General features: G+C 44.9%; 1 protein-coding gene across 1 annotated transcript; it reads left to right on the top strand.

Moving 5' to 3' along the window:
- The first annotated feature begins 321 nt into the window (after positions 1–321).
- Positions 322–9,593, top strand: LOC119030260. The gene is made up of 7 exons (XM_037117694.1): positions 322–2,110; positions 4,669–4,873; positions 5,056–5,255; positions 5,376–5,622; positions 6,184–6,407; positions 6,486–6,723; positions 7,746–9,593. Exons 1-7 carry the CDS (start codon positions 435–437, stop codon positions 9,591–9,593), a joined length of 4,638 nt encoding a protein of 1,545 aa, XP_036973589.1. The 5' UTR covers positions 322–434.
- Positions 9,594–18,531: the final 8,938 nt, after the last annotated feature.

The following is an 18,531-nucleotide window of genomic DNA, read 5'->3' as shown; positions in this document are numbered from 1 at the left end:
GTTTTTAACTAGGAAAATGAAAAAGTGAGCAGAATCAGAGGAAGAGTTAGAGAAACATCAGCAAAGCCTGATGAGCCAAGACATTTTTTCAACTAAAAACTTTGATGTTTTCAAATGTGGAGCAGGTTTTAACTGAGTTGGTTTTAACTGGTTGTAAAAGAGGAAACAAAGTTCAGATTGACAGAGCTGCTCCTCGTCCTGGAATGAACCAAAGGTCAATCAGCCCTCCCTCTTCTTCCTCCTCTCACACAGCAGCTCCACTCTGTCACTACATTTCCTTGTTCCCTCCCCTTCAGATCTACAGTTTGTGGTTGGCTGTAACTGAGCTGACAGGTTTCTTCACAGCACAAACACACACTGTTCAGATCAGAGCTCAGACTAGTTTCAGTTATCAGGAAGTGAAGCTCAGACAGTCGTTGTCACTAAGAGGTGAAATGGCGCAGAAAGCAGTTCAGCTGGACCGAGAGACTTTCTCTTGTCCGATCTGTTTGGATCTACTGAAGGATCCGGTGACGACTCCCTGTGGACACAGCTACTGCAAGAACTGTATTAAAGACCACTGGGACACAGAGCATGAGAAGAGGATCTACAGCTGCCCTCAGTGCAGGAAGAGCTTCACACCGAGGCCTGAGCTGCTGAAAAACACCATGTTAGCAGCTTTAGTGGAGCAGCTGAAGAAGACTGGACTCCAAGCTGCTCCTGCTGATCACTGCTATGCTGGACCTGAAGATGTGGCCTGTGATTTCTGCACTGGGAGGAAACTGAGAGCAGTTAAGTCCTGTCTGGTCTGTCTGGCCTCTTACTGTGAGAAACACCTCCAGCCTCATTATGAATCATCTACATTTAAGAAACACAAGCTGGTGGAGCCGTCAGAGAAGCTCCAGGAGAACATCTGCTCTCGTCACGATGAGGTGATGAAGATGTTCTGCCGTACTGATCAGCAGTGTATCTGTTATCTCTGCTCTGTGGACGAACATAGAGGCCACGACACAGTGTCAGCTGCAGCAGAGAGGACTGAGAGGCAGAGAGAGCTGGAGGGGAGTCGACACAACATCCAGCAGAGAATCCAGGACAGAGAGGAAGATGTGAAGCTGCTTCAACAGGAGGTGGAGGCCATCAATGGCTCTGCTGATAAAGCAGTGGAGCACAGTGAGAAGATCTTCACCCAGCTGATCCGTCTCATGGAGAAAAGACGCTCTGATGTGAAGCAGCAGGTCAGATCCCAGCAGGAAACTGAAGTGAGTCGAGTCAAAGAGCTTCAGGAGAAGCTGGAGCAGGAGATCACTGAGCTGAAGAGGAAAGACGCTGAGCTGAAGAAGCTCTCACACACAGAGGATCACAACCAGTTTCTACACAACTACCCCTCACTGTCAGCACTCAGTGAGTCTACACACTCATCCAGCATCAACATCCGTCCTCTCAACTACTTTGAGGATGTGACAGCAGCTGTGTCAGAGCTCAGAGACAAACTACAGGACGTCCTGAGAGACACATGGACCAACATCTCACTGACAGTGACTCAAGTGGATGTTTTACTGTCACTACCAAAAAACATGACCAGAGCTGACTTCTTAAGATATTCATGTGAAATCACACTGGATCCAAACACAGCAAACACACAGCTGTTATTATCTGAGGGGAACAGAAAAGCAACAAGAATGAGACAAAAACAATCTTATTCTGATCATCCAGACAGATTCACTGTGTGGCAGCAGGTCCTGAGTAGAGAGAGTCTGACTGGACGTTGTTACTGGGAGGTGGAGAGGAGAGGAGATGGAGTTGGTGTAGCAGTCGCATACAAGAATATCAGCAGAGCAGGGAGGTCAGATGACAGTTTATTTGGATCCAACAACAAATCTTGGAGGTTATTTTGTTCCACAGATAGTTATTACTTTTGGTACAACAGTGTCCAAACTCCCGTCTCAGGTCCTCGGTCCTCCAGAGTTGGAGTGTACCTGGATCACAGTGCAGGTATTCTGTCCTTCTACAGCGTCTCTGACACCATGACTCTCCTCCACAGAGTCCAGACCACATTCACTCAGCCGCTCTATGCTGGACTTCAGATCAACTGGTCTTCTGGAGACTCTGCTGAGTTTTGTGAACTCAAATAGTCTGAAGTCATTTCAGGGTCAGTGGGTTAAATTGTGTGTTTCATTCCTTCAGACTTGTTGTGTTTCCATCATCACACAGATCACCTGTCAATCAAACACTGTGGGCGGTACTTTGACGTCTTCTTGTTGTTCTGTAAATGTTGGACTTTCTTCAGGCGGCGCTCCTTCCTGTGTCTGTTCAGCCACGGAGGCTCTCGCTGCTCATGATGACTTCACTTCACATGATCATAATCAATAAGGAGATGCTTCATTATTTGCTTGTACATAGCTGAGATTCTGCTCCAACACACTGATTGTGTGGATGAAGTGAATCTGTTCAAGAAATCATTGATTAAGAGTCGTTTAACAGACTTTACTGATGGGACGTGTGAGCAAACTGTAAAGTGTGTCCATGTTTTGCTGTTTTGAACAAAGGATGGTTCAGATTTTGATTCTCTTCATATTTTGTTCTGTTCACTGATTCTTCCATATTTTGAGGTGCGAGGCAACTCGTCTGTGAATCGTACTAAACTTTTGTATGTGTCAGAGAAAAGAGCAATAAGACTAATTAACAAGGAGGATGAAAGAAAACACAGCAACAGACTGTTTATCAGGTCACACGTGATGAAATATAAAGAGTTCATTGATTTGAAAGCGTTATCAGTGCCTGCCTCACACAGGGCACCATATGTGGTACTTCATACAACATTAATAGGGAGCTTAGGGTTAAATTTGACTATAAATAATAATTGATGATTATCAGGGATAATTATTCATTATGATAACTAATAAGATTCAATCATTATTATATCACTTCGGGGGACCACCCTTGACAAAGGGAAAAGATAGTCAGTTCAGCAAAGTAGAGTCAGAAAAAGGTCCTAAACTGTCAGTTTGTGACTCTGATTAATATTTAACTTAATAACTACAACTAATATTACCATAACAGCTAGTAATGGTTGAAGGATTTTGGAGTCCTTGACAGAGTAGACGTTGGTAACTTTCACTCTTGTTCAATATTGAATAGACAGCATGAAGGTTAAAAAGTATTTTACTTAACACAAATATGAAATCACACAATCTAACTAACATGTACTCTATAGAGGTGTGCGCGTGTGTCTGGAAGAGCAAAGGAACAATGGTGGTTGTCAAATCATGTTCTCACTGATATTTTTTAAGTTTCATATGTTTACTGTTAATTAAATGTTGTCTTCTTTGGTATATTGAATGTAAATGATTAAATCATTCACATTTTTATTTAGTTGTTTTCGTACCTATGTAAAGTATCTGAATATTTACTCACTGGTCTGCAACTCAACACCAGGACGGAACTTTGGCTCCATCAAGTGCTCATAAATAGTCTGACAAGTACTGTCAGTTGTTTTTAAAACCAGGATAAGAAAAGGAGACAGAATCAGAGGAAGAGTTAGAGAAACCTCAGTAAAGCCTGAGGAGCAAAAAAATATTTTAACAAAAAACGTTGATGTTTTCAAATGTGGAACACTGATAATATCCAAGTTTTCTTTTTCTTCCTGCTCCTGTTTGTGTATTTAGTTTGTTTAGGCAGATAATACAAATCAATCATTGAAGATCTTTCTCCTCTCGTGAACATTTCCTCATCAAAACTACAGAGTCATCCTTTAACTGTGCATTGAAACCATGGTAATGGAATGAAGTCTTATTTAATTAAGCCAGACTTATCAAAATAAGTGAATAACACAACCTGGAGGAGATCCCAATATGATAATATAAGTTTTAGTTCTTCATGGAGTAAACAGAAAGTCGGTTTGAATACAGTTTCAGTTTTCACCAGTTCCACTAAAGAGAAACTTCCTCCCTAAACCTGTCAGATGGTTTTATTTTAATTGTTGAGCCGTAGACAGATCAACAGTGATGTTTGATAAGAAAGAAAGACGACAAAAAAGCCAAAAAACAAACACATTGTCATGGCTCCTGTTGGTGTTTGTTCTTGTATCTGGTTTTTGGTTTCTTGTATTTGATTCATGTCTTTATACCATGTCTTGTTGTGTCCTATGTTTTGTTTTTCCATGTCTTGTGTCTTATGTTTTGTTTTTCCATGTCTTGTGTCCTATGTTTTGTTTTTCCATGTCTTGTGTCTTATGTTTTGATTTTCCATGCCCTCATGTGTCCTTTAAGTTTCTCCTATGTTCTCCCCTCTGGCTCCCTCTGTCTGTTGTTTTGTTCCCCTCCTGTTTTCTCATGTGCTCCTCCCCCTCGTTACCTCACCTGGCTTCCTCCCTCCTCTCTCCTCACCTGTTCCTCGTCATGTCATTAGTGTCTGTGTATTTAGCCTCTGTGTTCCCTTCACTCCCTGTCCGGTCATTGTTTGTATTCTGTCCTTGGTTGTTCATGCTCCTGTTCATGCTCCTGCTCCTGTTTCAGATTTTTTTTTTTGCATTTTTTTCCCATGTTTGATTTGTACTTTGACATTGATTTGAACTTTGTATTTTTGCTTTGCTACTTTGTTTTGTTTTGCTTTGTACTTTGAACCTGGCTGGCCTACAAAGTGCCCCCACCGAGAAAGCGACGAGCTCGTCCACGTCCTGGCTCCCTGAAGTCGGGCTCAGTGGCCTCAGCCCATGCCTCAGCTCCAGCCACAGCTGAGCTACCAGCCCAAACCCACACTGCAGCCACAGCCTGGCTACCAACCCAGGCCTCAGTCTCAACCCCAGTACATGCCAGTGACCCTCAGTCGGCGGCCCGGCCGACACCTGCCAGTGGCCCCAGTCGGCGGCCCAGCCGACACCTGCCAGTGGCCCTCAGTCGGTGGCCCGGTCGACACCTGCCAGTGGCCCTCGGTCGGAGGCCCGGCAAAGGCCTGTTCCTGCACCTCAGTCGGAGACCCGGTCAAGTCCCACGCCAGGTCCAGTGCCTGCTCCTCGGTCGGGGGCCCGGCCAAGGTCGTTTGTTGTCAGAGATCCTTCATCGGCTCCCAGGCCACCAGCTCCTGGCAAAACTCCTATGGTCCAGCCAGCGGTCTGGTCGCAAGTGGGTCCCAGCCCATGCCTTCACCGCCGGCCTCCAGTGGGTCCAAGCCGACGCCTTTGCTGCCGGCCTCCAGTGGGTCTCAGCCCACGCCTTCGCCGCCGGCCTCCAGGGGGTTCCAGCCTGCACCTACGCCTTCGCCTTCATCGCCGGCCTCCAGTGAGTTCGAGGCCGTGCCTACGCCTTCGTCGCTGGCCTCCAGTGAGTTCCAGCCTGCGCCTATGCCTTCATCGCCAGCCTCCAGCAGGTTCCAGCCTGCGCCTATGCCTTCGTCGCCAGCCTCCAGCGAGTTCCAGACTGCGCCTACACCTACGACTTCGTCGCCAGCCTCCAGTGCGTCTCAGCCCATGCCACTCCTGCCGGTTTCCAGAGCCCCTTCACCGTTGTCCTTACCACAGACCTCCGGATCACCTTTGTCCTTGCCACAGACCTACAGATCACCTTTGTCCTCGCCACAGACCTCCAGAGTGCCTTCGTCTTTGTCGCCGGCCCCCAAAATGCCCACGTCTTCGTTTTCGTCATCCTGGCTCCCTGAAGTCAGGCTCAGTGGCCTCAGCCCATGCCTCAGCTCCAGCCACGGCCGAGCTCCCAGCCCAGGCCTCAGCCACAGCCAAGCTCCCAGCCCAGGCCGCAGCCACAGCCGAGTTCCCAGCCCAGGCCTCGGCCACAGCTGAGCTACCAGCCCAAACCCACACTGCAGCCACAGCCTGGCTACCAACCCAGGCCTCAGTCTCAACCCCAGTACCTGCCAGTGACCCTCAGTCGGCGGCCCGGCCGACACCTGCCAGTGACCTTCAGTCGGCGGCCCGGCCGACACCTGCCAGTGGCCCTCAGTCGGTGGCCCGGTCGACACCTGCCAGTGGCCCTCGGTCGGCGGTCCAGATGGTGCCAGTCCCTGCACCTTGGTCGGAGGCCCGGCTGAGGCCTGTTCCTGCACCTCGGTCGGAGGCCCGGCAGAGGCCTGTTCCTGCACCTCAGTCGGAGACCCGGTCGAGTCCCACGCCAGGTCCAGTGCCTGCTCCTCGGTCGGGGGCCCGGCCGAGGTCGTTTGTTGCCAGAGACCCTTCATCGGCTCCCGGGCCACCAGCTCCTGGCAAAACTCCTATGGTCCGGCCAAGACCCTGGAGGGTTTCCCAGCCAGCAGTCTGGTCGCAAGTGGGTCCCAGCCCATGCCTTCGCCGCTGGCCTCCAGTGGGTCCAAGCCAACGCCTTCGCTGCCGACCTCCAGTGGGTCTCAGCCCACGCCTTCGCTGCCGGCCTCCAGGGGGTTCCAGCCTGCACCTACGCCTTCGCCTTCATCGCTGGCCTCCAGTGAGTTCCAGCCTGCGCCTATGCCTTCATCGCCAGCCTCCAGAAGGTTCCAGCCTGCGCCTATGCCTTCGTCGCCAGCCTCCAGCGAGTTCCAGACTGCGCCTACACCTACGACTTCGTCGCCAGCCTCCAGTGCGTCTCAGCCCATGCCACTCCTGCCGGTTTCCAGAGCCCCTTCACTGTTGTCCTCACCACAGACCTCCGGATCACCTTTGTCCTTGCCACAGACCTACGGATCACCTTTGTCCTCGCCACAGACCTCCAGAGTGCCTTCGTCTTTGTCGCCGGCCCCCAAAATGCCCACGTCTTCGTTTTCGTCGTCCTGGCTCCCTGAAGTCAGGCTCAGTGGCCTCAGCCCATGCCTCAGCTCCAGCCACAGCCGAGTTCCCAGCCCAGGCCTCGGCCACAGCCGAGCTACCAGCCCAAACCCATGCTGCAGCCACAGCTGAGCTACCAGCCAAAACCCACGCTGCAGCCACAGCCACAGCCTGGCTACCAACCCAGGCCTCAGTCTCAACCCCAGTACCTGCCAGTGGCCCTCAGTCGGCGGCCCAGCCGACACCTGCCAGTGGCCCTCAGTCGGCGGCCCGGCCGACACCTGCCAGTGGTCCTCAGTCGGCGGCCCGGCCGACACCTGCCAGTGGCCCTCAGTCGGCGGTCCAGATGTCGCCAGTCCTTGCACCTTGGTCGGAGGCCCGGCCGAGGCCTGTTCCTGCACCTCGGTCGGAGGCCCGGCCGAGTCCCACGTCAAGTCCAGTGCCTGCTCCTCGGTATAAAGCTTGCCTGTTATTTTGCTCCCTTAATGTTTTCTCATGTGCTCCTCCCCCTTGTTACCTCACCTGGCATCCTCCCTCCTCTCTCCTCACCTGTTCCTCGTCATGTCATTAGTGTCTCTGTATTTAGTCTCTGTGTTCCCTTCACTCCCTGTCTGGTCATTGTTTGCATTCTGTCCTTGCTTGTTCATGCTCCTGTTTATGATCCTTGATCACGCTACCATACAGTTAAGCAATGAATTACAGGAAGTCTTTAACTCTGTAGAGTTAAACGGGTCAGAGAGCCGTGTGTTGCGCTTGTGTGTACTGCTTGCAGCAAGCGATAACACAGAGTAATATGCATTGTGTGTGTGTGTGTGTGTGTGTGGCCTGCAACCAGTGACACCACGGAGAAATATGCCATGTCTGTGTGCGTAAGCAATGCCCACAGTTAGTGACGGAGCTGTATCAGTATTAACAATCTACTCCTACTTTAGATACATTCAAGTACAGTTTGCTGATGATATCTCTGTACTTTTACCTATTTCTTTAACAGATTCTTTAACAAAATCAGAAGAGGAGTTAGAGAAATGTCAGCAAAGACTGTGTAGTCAAGAAACAATTTACAACTGAAAGCTTTATTGTTTTCAAATGTGGAGCAAGTTACCACATCCTCTTCTGTCTGCTTATCTTGCTCCATCATTCTAACTTCAGTTATCAGGAAGTGAAGCTCAGACAGTCGTTGTCACTGAGAGAAGAAATGGCCCAGAAAGCAGTTCAGCTGCACCAAGAAATAATTTCTTGTCCGATCTGTTTGGATCTACTGAAGGATCCGGTGACTACTCCCTGTGGACACAGCTACTGCAAGAACTGTATTAAAGACCACTGGGACACAGAGCATGAGAAGAGGATCTACAGCTGCCCTCAGTGCAGGAAGAACTTCATACCGAGGCCTGAGCTGCTGAAAAACACCACGTTAGCAGCTTTAGTGGAGGAGCTGAAAAAGACTGGACTCCAAGCTGCTCCTGCTGATCACTGCTATGCTGGACCTGAAGATGTGGCCTGTGATTTCTGCACTGGGAGGAAACTGAGAGCAGTTAAGTCCTGTCTGGTCTGTCTGGCCTCTTACTGTGAGAAACACCTCCAGCCTCATTATGAATCATCTACATTTAAGAAACACAAGCTGGTGGAGCCGTCAGAGAAGCTCCAGGAGAACATCTGCTCTCGTCACGATGAGGTGATGAAGATTTTCTGCCGCACTGATCAGCAGTGTATCTGTATTTTGTGCTCCATGGACGAACATAAAGGCCACGACACAGTGTCAGCTGCAGCAGAGAGGACTGAGAGGCAGAGAGAGCTGGAGGGGAGTCGACACAACATCCAGCAGAGAATCCAGGACAGAGAGGAAGATGTGAAGCTGCTTCAACAGGAGGTGGAGGCCATCAATGGCTCTGCTGATAAAGCAGTGGAGCACAGTGAGAAGATCTTCACCCAGCTGATCCGTCTCATGGAGAAAAGACGCTCTGATGTGAAGCAGCAGGTCAGATCCCAGCAGGAAACCGAAGTGAGTCGAGTCAAAGAGCTTCAGGAGAAGCTGGAGCAGGAGATCACTGAGCTGAAGAGGAAAGACGCTGAGCTGAAGAAGCTCTCACGCACAGAGGATCACAACCAGTTTCTACACAACTACCCCTCACTGTCAGCACTCAGTGAGTCTACACACTCATCCAGCATCAACATCCGTCCTCTCAAGTACTTTGAGGATGTGACAGCAGCTGTGTCAGAGCTCAGAGACAAACTACAGGACGTCCTGAGAGACACATGGACCAACATCTCACTGACAGTGACTCAAGTGGATGTTTTACTGTCACAACCAGAGAAGAAGACCAGAGCTGACTTCTTAAGATATTCATGTGAAATCACACTGGATCAAAACACAGCAGATGCATATCTGTTATTATCAGAGGGGAACAAAAAAGCAACATATATGAAAGACGAACAGTCTTATTCTGATCACCCAGAGAGATTCACTGGGTGTCCTCAGGTCCTGAGTAGAGAGAGTCTGACTGGACGTTGTTACTGGGAGGTGGCGAGGAGAGGAGCAGGAGTTGGTGTAGCAGTTGCATACAAGAATATCAGCAGAGCAGGGAGCTCATCTGAATGTAGATTTGGATACAATGACAAATCTTGGATGTTAATTTGTTACACATACAGTTTTAACTTTTATCACAAGAAAGTCAAAACTCCTGTCTCAGGTCCTCGGTCCTCCAGAGTTGGAGTGTACCTGGATCACAGTGCAGGTATTCTGTCCTTCTACAGCGTCTCTGACACCATGACTCTCCTCCACAGAGTCCAGACCACATTCACTCAGCCGCTCTATGCTGGACTTTGGTTCAACTGGCCTGGAGACTCTGCTGAGTTTTGTAAACTCAAATAGTCTGAAGTCATTTCAGGATCAGTGGGTTAAATTGTGTGTTTCAGTTCTTCACACTTGTTGTGTTTCCATCATTGTTGCTGAGAGCTGATTGTTGTGGCATTTCTTCACTGCACACAGATCACCTGTCAATCAAACATTGTGGGCGGTACTTTGACGTCTTCTTGTTGTTCTGTAAATGTTGGACTTTCTTCAGGCGGCGCTCCTTCCTGTGTCTGTTCAGCCACGGAGGCTCTCGCTGCTCATGATGACTTCACTTCACATGATCATAATCAATAAGGAGATGCTTCATTATTTGCTTGTACATAGCTGAGATTCTGCTCCAACACACTGATTGTGTGGATGAAGTGAATCTGTTCATGAAATCATTGAATAAGAGTCGTGTAACAGACTTTACTGATGGGACGTGTGAGCAAACTGTAAAGTGTGTCCATGTTTTGCTGTTTTGAACAAAGGACGGTTCAGATTTTGATTCTCTTCATATTTTGTTCTGTTCACTTATTCTTCCACATTTTGAGGTGCGAGGCAACTCGTCTGTGAATCGTACTAAACTTTTGTCTGTGTCAGAGAAAAGAGCAATAAGACTAATTAACAAGGTGGATGTAAGAAAACACAGTAACAGACTGTTTATCAGGTCACACGTGATGAAATTTAAAGATTTCGTTGATTTGAAAGCGTTATTAGTGCCTGCTTCACACGGGGCACCATATGTGGTACTTCATAAAACATTAATAGGGAGTTTTGGGTGAAATTTGACTATAAATAATAATTGATGATTACCAGAGACAATTATTCATTATGATAACTAATAAGATTCAATCAATATTATATCACCTGTTTATCAGGTCACACATGATGAAATTTAAAGATTTAGTTGATTTGAAAACATTATCAGTCGTGTGTAAAGACAGAAATCAGCAGAAGGTTGTTTATATTAAAATCAAATTCAATTTTAAATGTCTGTATGATGTCGTACAGTAATTTAGAGAAACTGTGATGTAACATCTCATCTCATCTCATTATCTTGCGCTTTATCTGTGAGGGTTGCAGGGATGTAACCACTTTATCCCTCTTTTTCGGGGGATTTTGCGGGGTTACTGGAGCCAATCCCAGTTGTCTCTCGGGGTCAAAGTCGCCAACTCATTGTATCTTATATGTGATGTAACATGTTACTCAAATATTAATTTGAAGGGGATTTAAAGGGGAAATAATGAGACTTTATTAGCTTATTGATTTACATTCATATTAAGATGACTGTTACTGATTGTACCTGAGTTGAATTGTGAAAATAGAAGTGAACAATAAAGTCATGTACATCAGTATCTACAGTATCTGGTGTTATTATTAAGCAGAGATTTAATACTTGGAACTTTAGTCAGGTAATAGTACAAACTCAGCAATACACTGTTTTATACTGCCTCACTCGGGGCACCATGTATGGTACTTCATGTATCAATAATAATCAATGATTATCAGGGACAATTATCAATTATGGCACTAATAAGATCCAATTCATATTATATCATCTTGGTACACCACCTTTGAAGTAAATTAGTCCCAGAAAAATGTACTAAACCAAACCAACAACCTCACATGCTGTTGCAGACTTTGGTCACCAGGTGGCGGTACAGAGCAGTGTTATTGAGTCGTTCAGTGCTTCTGGTCTTTTCTTCCTGTTTGAGAAACCTGGAGATTTGACCTGTGCTGTGCTGAGAGGAAACACATATCAACAGGGGAGCAGTATTTGACACAACACCAGAGCTCTACCTGCTGCTCACCTCGGTTTCTACAGCTCCAACCGTCAGGATGAATATTAGCTGAGTACATTTCTGCAAAACCACAGATGAATTACAACTTCATGTTCAGTTTAAATTTCTATCTTTCTTCTATTTCTCTCACTGAGCTGATGCTCTGGATATGTTTCTGCACCAGATGAGGAGCAGAAAACATCTTGGTTTGGTTGCTACAAACAAAAATGGAAATGTGTTGAGTCCTTCTTAAAAAACAGAGTGGTGTCACACTTACTAATGATGAAAAGCAGACGTTCCACTTCACTCCAACTCCTGATGTAGAGGTCAGCTAATAAACCTGTGATATTAACGTGATATGACACATTTTGGACAAATGTCAGTATGATACATAGAAGAGGAGGAAGAAGAAAATGAACAAGTCGACAATGAAGCAGAAGAAGAAAGAAGAAGAACCATTTCACAACCTGCTGTTTAATAAATTCCACCTCATGCTGCACAGTGAGGAGCTGATATATGTGTCGGTCAGAGTTACAGGTATGTAATGAAACATCCACCTGAACAATGAGCTTTGTGAAATCCTCCTTTTGTTCTTCACGTTTTTTTTTTTTTTTTTTACCTCTCAGTGCTTCTCCGTCTGTCACAGAAATTATTCATAATTTTCAATCAGCCATTCGTCTCTGTTTAACAGTAATTGAATTTTGATACGGGGGCAATTATTCACCATTTAAGGTTATTTGCATTAATTTGAAATATTAATGGGTTCTTTTGGGTGAGAGAAGAGATGAGTATTTGGTCACAGAGGAGCTCCACCACTCCAGGCAAATATCCACTGACATTACCCAGCATCCTCTGCTCCGGCAGGTCGAAAGATGTAAGTCTATGGATGTTTCTTTTCTTACCTAAATCGAACCACGATTTCCTCGTTTGATCTCCTGTTTCCTCACACTCGCCTCCTCTCTGTTTGCTGAGAGATATTATAACTTAAAAAACATCTTCAGCTCAAATTCATGTTTCAATGTTCAACCCAAACAGAATAAATAAGTTTGGTTGAGGCACTTAAAAATGTCCAGTTTATGGCTGCAAATTGTGCCAGTACATCATCAAAAATGTCCAATATCTGGTTTTGTCACCACAAACACAACTAGAAAATGTCTCGACATCTTAATAAAAACATCCAGTAATCCAACTGAAACATTGTCTGATATCTTGTCAGAAATTTCCCATCTTGTTGCCAGCTAACACAGCTCTAAATTGTCCCTGTGTCCCACTAAATATATCCAGGTTTTGACTTCAAACGTTTAACAAAAAATATCTGGTTTTGTTGCCACAAACAGCTGGAAAATGTCCTGACGTCTGTCGCCACCAACACGAGTGAAAATTGTGCCGCCTCATTAAATAATTCGCGTCTTCATCCGCATATTCAATCCGGTTTTGTCACCACAAACACGACTGAAATTTCTTGTTAAAAATATCCAGTTTTGTTGCCACGAACGCGGCTGGAAAAGCTCCCGACATCTTATTAAAAACATTCACTGGTTTCAAGCTTATATTGTCAGCATTTATTCTGCCGATTGGGTGGAACCACTTCCTGATACAACATGTCTTCCTTGTAGGATCCACGTTGTTTCCACATCACGACTTAAAGGCTCCTGAACACACCGTGGTTGGAAGAATGACTTCCCAACGCAGGAAACGGGGGGAAGATCTGCGGAGCATGTGAGTGCAGTATACTGTAAGTACAGTTTCACAGAGCTGCTGGCACGGCTGCAGACTCTCTCCTCTTTTTTTTTTTTTCAATTTCCCTCCAGGTACCAGATGATAATAGGCAATCCTGTGGTGTTACATTTTCCCCTCAAATTTCAAGTATAATGAGATTTTGGGGGCTGGACACGGGGAGGTCAGAGCGGCTGTGAGATAAGAACAGATTCGTCGTAGGCAGAAGTCGGTTTCGGTCTTGAATAAAGGCTCAGAGTGTCAGACGTTACAGCCCAGATTGATTTGACACCCCGATAAGATATTCAGGAGGAGGACGGCCAGCTCATGAAATTTGCAGATCCTGATTGAATTTAGGATATTTTCATAAAGGCCATGTGCTGTGTGTGCGTGTGCAGGCTGTTGTCGGCTCAGATCGGGGGTCGGTGGTGGGGGTCGGATGTCTTTCTCAGCTGTTCACCTCCTCTCTTGGTTTGAGGGAGGAGGGAGCGACTCCTCCACCCATCAGTGTAGGTGCTCTCTTACATCAAGCAGACAGATATTGGATCTTTCTCTCTGTCCGGTCACGCTCGAGTTTCCTCGGCCTTTGTACATTTTGACAGACCTCCAAGGCTTCGAGGAGTCCAGGTTCCCCCCCAACCACCCAAAACACCACCCACCTGCCCAGCACCACCTCCATCACTGACAGCTCTCAATGGAAAATAGTGAATCCCTTATTGGCTGGCAGCACTTCACAGTAAGATGCACAAAAATGTGAGTAGTTACTGAGGAATGAAACAGGAACGACTTGATAGTTAATGGATCATTAATGAATAATTCCCTAATAAGTGTGATTTCAGGACTGTATGCTAGAAATGAGTTACTGCAGAACAGACTGAGAGATTCAACACTAACGACTCATTACGTAATGGTTCAACATACTGACCAGTGATGACTCATTTTACACAAACTGAAGATAACTAACATGATGACTTGACGAGTTTCTTTCTCTTCTGGCGTGGCAGAAATACGCTGAAAAAAAAAGGAAAAACACACTCCAGCCCCGATGCTGCATTTCTTTCTGAGATCCTACCATCAAGTATTTAGAACGGGACTTTGTGAAGTCAGAACGATTCATTTTCATGTTCTGAATCTGCCAGAATCCACCTCGAGAAAATGAAGAAATCCCGCTGACTTCACAGACTGAAAGACGGCGGCTGATATGCAGATGAGGGCCGAAGCGGATACTTTCCCCTCCTTTAACTTCTCCGTTTTAATGTATCACCTTGAGCTCCACAGGGCATCCTCCCAGGAGTCCCTTTGTCTATGAATGCTAATGGGATCTCTCTATGTTAATAATAAATAGCTGCTGATAAAATAATAAATTTCTAATGTCCCTCTCAGACCTTTTTCCCTCCTCCCTCCGTCTCAGATTAGTTTATCAGGGCTTCGCCGCCCCAAACACTCTGGGCTTAATTATTTAAAATGCCTGAAAAATTCATACTCTTCTTTTTTTGGGTGCAAAAGCCATCGTTCAGCCTGTGAAAATTTTGGGAAAAAAAAGAGGCATAGAGGGGATGAAATATTCAGCAGCGCGCAGGCCCTTCAATTATTTTTCAGATGCATGAATGTTAAAAAACACATGCAGAGTGAAATGAGCATTTTAAGGCGGAATTATTCCAACAGCAGTCTAATCCAGCACTTTCAATTATTTAGAGCTAAATCTCCCCACCGACACTTTACACATTTATGTTTAATAACATTCAGGGAATTTGGATACAATCACTTGGCTATCATTTGTTTTTTGTTTTGTTTTTTTTTTTGTTCACCCTGAAGCATTGCAATTAAGTATGAGAAATAAAAGTTGGACGATATTTTATGCTGAAAAAAATAAAAAATTAAAATTAAATTCAAAAGATTAACTCCAGCTGGGAGTCGAGTCCAGAGCTCCAGTTTGTTACTGCACTGTTAGCAAACACCAGCTAAATTTGCAAAATAAACTACTGTGGTTACGCTTTTGCAATGCATGATGGGTAGTTATTTAGATTCAGATGTGTATTCGGAGACGACCATAAAAAAGAAAAACTGGTAGAGGGAAATACTGTAATTATGCTACAGCACCATACAGTAAGTTAGCAATAGAATATTGTAGTTTTACAGCATGGTGCACATGCTAAAAGGCTAACAGAATGCTAACAGGCTTACATGCTAATAGGCTAACAACAGGATTAGAAGTGATCCAACAAGGTACACAGGCTAACAGGCTTACAGACCCACAAGTGGGTTAACAAGATACACATGCTAACAAAAGGCTAATATGATAACAGGCTAACAACAGGCTCACATGTGGAGGTCTACAAGGCACATATGCCAGTCGGCTAACATGCCTACAGATTAACATGCTAACAACAGGCTAACAACAGACAATCAGGCCTAGAAGTGGTCCAACAGGGTCCTCATCCTAATCGGCTAACAGCTAATAAGAGACAAAGTGGTCCAATAAGGTGCACGTGCTAACAAAGCTAACAGGCTCACAGGCTAACAACAGACCATCAGTCCTAAATGCTAATTGGCTGACATGCTTACAAGCAATATGGTTGGTTTAAGTGAAAACGCGGTACGTTGCTGTAATATTACTGTCATTTTATTGTTAAAATGTATTTACAGTAACTCAATATGCTGATAACAGAATGATGATGTAAACGTACATCAAAATACTGTATTTTCACAGTAAAACTGTGCTTGGCTTACTTTAGAAAACACAATATATCACTGTGATTTTCATCCAAACTGCTGTAAAGTAATTACAGTACGCGTATACTTCACTGTAAAACGACAGTAATCATCTTCACTGACTCCGTTCGCTGCTGGTTTGTCTCCCATCAATGTTTAACAGACAACGAAACATCAAAGAAAAGACGTTTCCATTCTCATCTGTAATTTAAGCGTTCCTCTGTGTTACATCCTATCCCCGCTATCGCTCTGCGCTACACAACTGCTTTTGTTTGCTGGCTGTCATTGTGCTGTATTATTTAGAGGCAGAACAAACAGAAAGCGCTCGCTGTCTTCTTCTCTTCTTCCTAATTCGTTTGAACGCTGGCTCCTCGGGCCTGTCAGTGTAGCTACCACAGGGATCAATTTCACCACAGCAAACCCACTGGATCAGATCAGGTGGGACGCACACACTCTTAAAAACGCCCACGCTGTCTCCGGCGGTACTCTGAGGAGCCGGGTGACGACATCTTCGGGGGGATTTCTTCACACCGAGACGAGATGATTCAGAAAAATAAAAACTTTTCTCTACTCAAAACTTTCTTATTAACTTTCAGGAGGAGCTGCTTTAATAACAGTCTGAAAATCTGTCATGTAATTGAAAAGAACATCGATGGCGATGAGCGCTGAATGATGGGCTTGGAGACGTATTTGAGTCTCAAATTAATTTAAATTGCTGCGTGACATGCCTGCAGGTTCTGGGTCAGTTTTTTTTTTTATTTCCCTCATTTGATCTCATCGTCTGTCCTTGTTTTTAACCTGATACTTAAATAAAGAATACAGAAATAAGACAGAGAAGATCTAAAGAAAATGAATCTTTGACATGAATATTTAAGAAATACATCTCAGTTCTTGCAATTTATCGATTCGTCAATTAGCCAAACATTTGATGGTCCAGCTTTTCAAATGTCATGTTTTTTGTTTTGTTTTTTTTGCTCTCTGGGTTTCACCTTCAACTTCTGACCAATCAGTCAATCGATCAATCTATCAACAACTAAATCAGCTGGTTAATTGCTAGTGACAATAATCAGATGTTGCAGCACTAAACTGGAGACTAACTGCTCAGATTTGACTGCAGAGTGCTGCAGGAATGAGTCTGAAAACCTGGAGGTGAATTAGCATTTTTGTGCTCTAATTCGCTCGTCTGGAAAGCCTGTGGTTCACTTAAACTTAAAGGAACAGTTCACCCAAAAATGAAAATCCGGTCATCAACTCCTCCAAACATCAGGTGAAGTCTCGTTGTCCACAGAACAGTTCTGGACGTTCACAGTAAAACAGAATAGCAGCATTTTGCTAAACAAGACATTTCTGGAGACTTGAATCTCCAGCGGACGAGCTGCTTGGAGCTACTGTTTGCTTTTCTCGGTTGTGTCGTCACAAGCGACAACGTTCACATTTAACAGTCAAAAGATTTAGATTTTTCGTCTCAGATATTGTCTAGTGTTCGGACAAAAATGTGCATAAAAAAATTCAAAACATCTGGACTTGTTATCGAAAAATACCCATGATTCACAGTTCACGTTACCAAAATGTCGACGTCGTTCTCTCCAGTGTTGAATACAGCACTGTGTAGTTGTCAGGTAGGAATCTTAAATAAAAGGGGTACGTATATATTTCATATAATACATAAATACTTTATACTTATTCTGCAGAACTTCACTGTTGTTTTTCCCCCCAAAACCAGATTTGTTTCCTGTTCTGGACTCTGTAGGCGCCCAGTAAAATGTGATAAACGTAAATTATTCACCTTACCATTGAGGTGGTGTGACGACTCAGTCGAGCTTTAAGATGCTGAAAACCAGAGGACGAGTTGAACATTACTCTTTTTTTTTAAATGTGCACAAATATGAGTAAAATGAAACTCAAGCCGTCCTGTGACGTGGATGAAAAAACACTCATTGTGTTGAAAGCAGACAGATTATTAAAACATTTATTAACCAGCTTCATGCAGTAAATTATTCATCTGGACGGCTCATTTTAAAAATCATGTCTGGTACATAACTGATATTATTACTATATTTATAGTTTCATATTAGCGTTACAGCATGAATTATTGAGGAGGTCATAAAGAGCTTGTGTTGATCGACTGTGATGCTCAGATCTTTTTTAATCTTGTACTGAAAGTTATCGATTGAGTGTTGATGTTTATTAAGACATTTGTGTTTAAGATGTTAGCTGGTAATTATATGTCGACGTGAATCCTTTTTGCAGTTTGCACTGTAGCGCCATCATCAGGTCCACATTTAATTTCACGTTTGTTTTGGTACCTTTGACACCGAGTATTTAAAGAGCCAGTCTGGAACCTCTGCTGGCTGTTTTGTACCTCAAATTAAGGAGACAAAAACCTTCTACAGGATACATTTAGAAAGCTCGTGCACCCGTTCCAGACGGGGTGCATGCTAACGCTTTTAGCTTCCCAGCTGCACTAAAGATGTCAGATTATTTTAAGGGTGTTGATAACGTCTGGTCAGATCTCTTTGGGATCTCGGGGCTTCTGGACGCCTGACGAGCTGCATGGAGCCATTTTATATTTTCTTCCAGCTGTTCTTTACATTTTGAAACAAGTCTCCAGCTACTTCAGTTGTTCAGCAGAACGCTGCGACGCTGTTTTACTGTGAAGCTCCAGAAACGACGAGACTTCACCTGATTTTACATCAAACATGGAGGCAGGAGATGGTGACGGGATTTTACTTTTTTGGGGGGGAACTGTTCCTTTAAATCTTAAG

This window comes from Acanthopagrus latus, chromosome 12, assembly GCF_904848185.1.
Source record: "Acanthopagrus latus isolate v.2019 chromosome 12, fAcaLat1.1, whole genome shotgun sequence".
NCBI lineage: Eukaryota > Metazoa > Chordata > Actinopteri > Spariformes > Sparidae > Acanthopagrus > Acanthopagrus latus.
Note: the sequence above shows the minus strand (reverse complement) of the source record. Positions and strands in the feature narration are given on the sequence as shown.